Raw genomic sequence first — 6,613 nt, forward strand, 5'->3', positions numbered from 1 at the left:
GGTGTCCTAGGTATTTAACTTGCCTTGTTTGTGCCATGTGCGTGCCACTCAGTTGGATATTTGGTGGTTTCCGTTTCCTAATGTAAATGTAATATGGTTGCATTTACTGAGGTTTGCTTTTATTTGTTCATCTTGTAGCCATTTTTTCTATTTTTGTGAAGTGCTCCTGTAGTAATGTGACTGCTGTTTCTGGATTAGTATGCCTGACTAGTACAGCCGTGTCGTCCGCGAATGTCAGTATTTTGCTGTTGGTAGTTGTTGGTATGTCGATCGTGTATAGTGCGTATAATATTAGTAAGACGCTTCCTTACGGTACCCTTGCCTTGATGTCTTTTACTTTAGAATATTCATCCTTTACTTTTACTACAAATGTTCTGTTGCGTAAGTACGATTTGAGTAAGTGGTGGATTTGTTCCGGGAAGTGTTTTTTGATTGGTTGTAAGAGGCTTTCATGGTTCACTTTGTCAAATGCTTTCTCAATGTTCACGAAGAAGGATGTACAGTATTGTTTCTTTTCTATTACTAGCAAAATTTCGTTGACGAACCTGTGCATTTGCTCTATCGCGGTGTGTTTGTGTCTGAATCCAAATTGATGATGTGGTATTAATTTTTCTTTCTCTATTGTTGGTTTTAGGTGATCGTATATTATTTTCTCTAGTATTTTGGAAAACAAAGGAAGTAGTGATATTGGTCTGTAAGATTCAGTTTGGTGTGGGTCTTTGCCCGGCTTAGGTAACATAATGATTTGTGCCAGCTTCCATAGATTAGGAAAGTATTGGATTCTTAAGATTGCAACGTATTGCTTTTAGGGGATTGTTTTTCAAGATTTTACCATTGATTAGGTCGATTCCTAGTGCTTTATTGTTTTTTTGTTTTCCCGATTATGACTCTAATTTTTTGTGCTGTTTTATTAGATATGGTGTAGTGCTTGTTAGTTGAGGTACTAATATTTTGCGCATCTTCGTCAATATTATATGGAGTAAATGTGTTACAAAGGTGGTTGGGGAATTCTACAGCTTGCTCTTTGTTGCTTCTAGCCCATGTGTTGTCTGCTTTTCTGATTGTTGGGCTTAGTTTTATTGGCTTCTTTATTTTATTCGTGGCTTTTCATAGAGAGTAGTATAGTGCATATATGTAATGTTATATGTAACGATCTTAAATTTCCAGATCTAGGTTTTTCGGTTTGCCGGTCAAATTTCTTAAAAAGTTCATCATATGGTACTTACTACCAACGGTCAAAGAAGAAATCGGCAGGTGCACAGAAAAATACAAGCAAAGAACGTCCACATATCCAAACCAGCTGGCTGCTGAAGCGAGCTATAGTCTCATAGAAAGAAGACTAAAAAGAGGACACCCCACTGACCTCATTAAAGAAATAAAATAGTCAAACTCGATGATGGTATCCCGCTGGTAGCTATTCACGTGTTATTTAGTAATTAAGTTAGAAAAATGTACCGAATGTCCAGCTGGACAATATGTAAAGTACAAATTCAATAATAATAATAAAAAAATGCTTGCGAGACAGACATCAATGAATAAAAAAAGAAAAAAATATGCACTGTCTATAATGCAAAAAGCATCACTGCTTTTTTTTAATAGAAAATTTTTTTGGAGAGGCATTTCCTTTTTTAGAAGGCTTTATTCTAAACAGCGAACAATTTTTTCTCTATTCTAACCAATAAATGTCACAGTTAATACTAGAGATGTCAAAAAAAGGAGTAAACAACTGCAGTGTTGACGAAATAATAAAACTGATTAAGGTTGGTATTATTGTGAATTGATATGAGCTTATGCCTCCTATACTACATCCTGTACTATAATAGGATAAATTCTAGTGCCGCGAATTTAACTGCCCAAGAGCGTAGTCGAGCCAACGGAAAATAGTTTATTTAACGAAATTATTGATAAAAAAATTGATCAAAATTATTAATCAGTAATAACTATGATCACTCTCAAATATCGTATTTACTTCCGTTATTATTGGAAAAGACATTGCCAAGCCATAAATTGGTCACCTTCTAATACCATAAATTCCAATTAAATTAATGTATATTAACATTAGTTAATTTACGTTATTAGATAATAAATAGATTGTAGATTATCATGTAAAATCTGAGCAGATAAATAGACTATATTACGACCCAAAAAGTAGAATTGTTGAATCGTTAGAACCGTCACTCTGAGCTTAGAGTCTAAATAAATTTCATAAAAGTGCCAATATTTGTTAAAGCATAAAATCTATTATAATTCAGTTCTAAATATAAATTAGTGTTCAAGTTAATTTTTCTTGTAATGCATTTCTTTATTTTAACATTAAGTTAGTTTTTCGAATTGTTCGAAATTAAAACGCGAACAGAGTGCTTCAGCACTTCACGGGCTGCAACCTCACCAAATTTCCCAAAATCTTGGAAAGACCATGCAACACTTATATTAATGGGAAACTCGAAATCTAGTACTCTCTTATTTTTTTCTAAACAATCTTATTATATGCATTAATTATTTTTCTATTTATTCAAACTATATTATATATTACTTTAAAATAGAACATTGGCATAATCTTTCTCTAAACTATCAAAATATTCAAGTATTTCTTATACATCTCTGCATATTTGTAGTACAAAACGTTAAAAGGCATTATCTCCTTATATGTGACAATATGTGCTGTAAATAAAAATGTAATGTACAAAGAACGAAATACACTATAGGGATAATTTTTATTACATATGTAACTGGGATACATCCGATTTTCATTCAAGTTCATGTAGTTGACAATAGCACAGTGAAATAACTCATTGCGGTTTGAATAATCTGAAAGTATAAACAGTAGTCCAATTACGAATAATTGTGCGATTATTTAAAATGTGTCGTAGTAAGAAGATTTTACCGAGAGAAATGTTTCCATTGACATGACCGAAAGTTTGAAAGCTGTTATTTTGTTAAATACCATAGTCCTTGTGAGTAAAAATATATATAAATTATGACACCTTTTAGGAAATATATACCACACTACCTCGCATCTAAATGAATCAATTTTGAATTAACCCTTTGGAATATGAATGGTGAAAAAGGTATCAAAGAAATATGAAATATTCTTACGCCGCGGCGTACACTTCTTCACTGTGATTTAATAGCGTTTGTCCTGGAAAGCAAAGGATGAATATATGTATAGCTTGTGCCAATGCAAGTGCTCCAAATCGCATCACGTTCCTTGTATTGCCTAAATTCAAGACTGTCTAGAAATAGTGAAGTGTTTATGTATTCTAATTGAGAAATGATCTTCTAATTTAGTTTGTATATCCAAATACCTACTTCAACTCCACCAATGCTAAGACTGACGACGTTAAAAAACATCTGAGCTAATATGGATTTAGTGAAAAATGATTCAACGAGGTTTGCGTATCTACGAAGAATATAATATTCAATAGTTTCTCACTCGAAATAAATGAACACTGTGACTATATATTAACACAATAAGATTACCAACTTTATTGCATTTTGATGTCTTCTTATGCAAAGCAATAATTTTTTAAAAATTTTCTTCTGTTCGTCCGGTGATAACTCGACGTCTTTATACTTTTCGAGTAAGTCATAATCCTTTAAGTTTATTAAGCTACTTGTATCGAAAATGTGAATAGTTTTCAATTCATAACTGGAAAATATTGTTTTCGGAATCAAATGTTGCGAAATTATTAAATTAATAAAGACGAACTTTACCTGACTATTGCAAACAAAGCACTGGCATGGTGGACGTATAGCAAGTACGTGCTATCGCAAGATGCGATTACATGAGGAACTATAAACATTGATACGTACAAAGGTATAAATAGGTAATAGAAATATTCTTGTATGTCTATGCCATAATCGATTTCGATTGGTAAGCTTCTCTCTTCAGAATGATTGACGAGTTCATTTATCAATGATACTGTTGGTATCAGTACAAAAGCTGTGATTGTTATATAAATGTACGCTAGAATGGAAATGCTCTTAAAGAACGATGAAAGAATTTCTTTCATTTTGAAATCTAATGCACTTACAGACATAATAAAGTATAATTTTGCTTCCTTGTCTGGCATAATATTGAAGAATCATATTTTCTGGACGATTCATGTAGTAGTTATGATCATTTTTAATGAATAAGAGTATATTTTTGAACTGTAATAAGAAAAAGAAGAAAGATTGTTCGATAAAAATAAGAAGACAGGAGTTTGTTCTAAATTACAAGAATTTTGCAAAGATATCTTTGAAAGTTCCTTCGTGCTTTCATCATTACGTGTAAATGTTAATGGCAGCGTGGAGCAAGCTCTCCTTTTGCTTGAGAAAATTACTATTTATTGCGCAATAGAATCTGAACTAAATTAATTAATCGTATTCAACTTTGAATATTTGTAGACTAAACGAGATAAAGGACCGTCCATACCTTTTCCGTATTAAAAATCAGGTTAAAATAAGATGCCACTTGAAGAAAGATTGTTACCATCGGTGGTATGCATTCGATGATGGAATCCACACTGATACTCCACACATTGACTAATCCTCTAACCTGGAAAAGATATATAAAATATAAGATTACAAAAATAATTAAATGAAGGCATGTTTAAGACATTGATGCTTGAAAAAAGTAAGAAATTCTATTCCATGCCAAATTGTCACATTTTCTATAAAAGTTTAAACTATTCATTGATATATAAATAATTCATTAAACGCATGAAATTATCCACTTGATCTGTTATTAATCAATCATATGAGATTCAGACATTGATCATCTGAATTGGTTAAGCAATCACAAGCAGATTCGGGATTTCTGCCTGACCAGCCGAGCTAGACAGACCTGAGAAACTGTGCTTCAGTGAAAGTGCGACTGGCAGTGAATTTAGTTGAACGAAAAGACAACAAACACTGGCAAATGTTAAAGCTACAAAATGCAACAGCAAATACCACCACTCAAAATAACGAACAAAGGTGAAATATATTACATAAATAAAGCTACAAAAGAAATGGAAACGATTCAAAATCAAGAAGAAAACAGCTACGATGACGAACTATCATATCAAGATGAACATTAGAAGACAGCAACAACGCACAAAAAGCGTAAAATAATACCAGGCCCAAGCGCCATGGAAACTTTACATACAGAAAAGCAACAATGGCTACAAGACATCCCACTCCAAAATTCATTCGGTTCACTAATAAAAGAAATAGACATGGACCCAAAAGAAAAGGTCACAACTCATAACGTTAAACCACTACAAATTTACATAGATGCCCAAGTAATAGATCCACTAATCGAATTATTGAACAACACTGTTGGAAAAGAAAACTACAGTATAAAGCAATTAAAACTAGGACAAGTAAAAGTATTATACAAAGTATTATAGGTGAAAACAGAAAACATATAAACAAATTCGCAAAGAAAATGAAAATTAAAATAAAAGATCATAATAATAACGAATTCTCAAAATTCATAGAGATACTCTCTGCGCATGAGAATGCCAATTACTCTCTATGAAAAGCCACGTACAAAATAAAGAAGCCAATAAAACTAAGCCCAACAATCAGAAAAGCAGACAACACATGGGCTAGAAGCAACAAAGAGCAAGCTGTAGAATTCCCCAACCACCTTTGTAACACATTTACTCCATATAATATTGACGAAGATGCGCAAAATATTAGTACCTCAACTAACAAGCACTACACCATATCTAATAAAACAGCACAAAAAATTAGAGTCATAATCGGGAAAACAAAAAAACAATAAAGCACTAGGAATCGACCTAATCAATGGTAAAATCTTGAAAAACAATCCCCTAAAAGCAATACGTTGCAATCTTAAGAATCCAATACTTTCCTAATCTATGGAAGCTGGCACAAATCATTATGTTACCTAAGCCGGGCAAAGACCCACACCAAACTGAATCTTACAGACCAATATCACTACTTCCTTTGTTTTCCAAAATACTAGAGAAAATAATATACGATCACCTAAAACCAACAATAGAGAAAGAAAAATTAATACCACATCATCAATTTGGATTCAGACACAAACACACCGCGATAGAGCAAATGCACAGGTTCGTCAACGAAATTTTGCTAGTAATAGAAAAGAAACAATACTGTACATCCTTCTTCGTGAACATTGAGAAAGCATTTGACAAAGTGAACCATGAAAGCCTCTTACAACCAATCAAAAAACACTTCCCGGAACAAATCCACCACTTACTCAAATCGTACTTACGCAACAGAACATTTGTAGTAAAAGTAAAGGATGAATATTCTAAAGTAAAAGACATCAAGGCAAGGGTACCGTAAGGAAGCGTCTTACTAATATTATACGCACTATACACGATCGACATACCAACAACTACCAACAGCAAAATACTGACATTCGCGGACGACACGGCTGTACTAGTCAGGCATACTAATCCAGAAACAGCAGTCACATTACTACAGGAGCACTTCACAAAAATAGAAAAAATGGCTACAAGATGAACAAATAAAAGCAAACCTCAGTAAATGCAACCATATTACATTTACATTAGGAAACGGAAACCACCAAATATCCAACTGAGTGGCACGCACATGGCACAAACAAGGCAAGTTAAATACCTAGGACACC

General features: G+C 33.1%; 1 protein-coding gene across 1 annotated transcript; it reads right to left on the reverse strand.

Annotated features, from left to right (window-relative positions):
• Positions 1 to 2,757: 2,757 nt before the first annotated feature.
• LOC122568406 (odorant receptor 13a-like) lies at positions 2,758 to 4,531 on the reverse strand. The gene is made up of 8 exons (XM_043728106.1): positions 4,418 to 4,531; positions 4,035 to 4,152; positions 3,715 to 3,967; positions 3,485 to 3,649; positions 3,306 to 3,400; positions 3,097 to 3,229; positions 2,885 to 3,017; positions 2,758 to 2,808 (listed from the first exon to the last, which is right to left on the reverse strand). The coding sequence occupies exons 1-8, from the start codon at positions 4,475 to 4,477 to the stop codon at positions 2,758 to 2,760; spliced, it is 1,008 nt and encodes a 335-aa protein (XP_043584041.1). The 5' UTR covers positions 4,478 to 4,531.
• Positions 4,532 to 6,613: the final 2,082 nt, after the last annotated feature.

This window comes from Bombus pyrosoma, linkage group LG6 (assembly GCF_014825855.1).
Source record: "Bombus pyrosoma isolate SC7728 linkage group LG6, ASM1482585v1, whole genome shotgun sequence".
In the NCBI taxonomy this organism is placed as follows: Eukaryota; Metazoa; Arthropoda; class Insecta; order Hymenoptera; family Apidae; genus Bombus; species Bombus pyrosoma.

What these genes read in the sequence shown, in the direction of transcription:
- LOC122568406 (XM_043728106.1), bottom strand. Translation starts at nt 4,477, where the DNA reads ATGGTAACAATCTTTCTTCAAGTGGCATCTTATTTTAACCTGATTTTT. An exon ending in GCTTTGTTTGCAATAGTCAG is followed by an intron (nt 3,650 to 3,714) that starts GTAAAGTTCGTC and finishes AATATTTTCCAG; the next exon opens with TTATGAATTGAAAACTATTC. An exon ending in GAAGAAGTGTACGCCGCGGC is followed by an intron (nt 3,018 to 3,096) that starts GTAAGAATATTT and finishes TGATTCATTTAG; the next exon opens with ATGCGAGGTAGTGTGGTATA.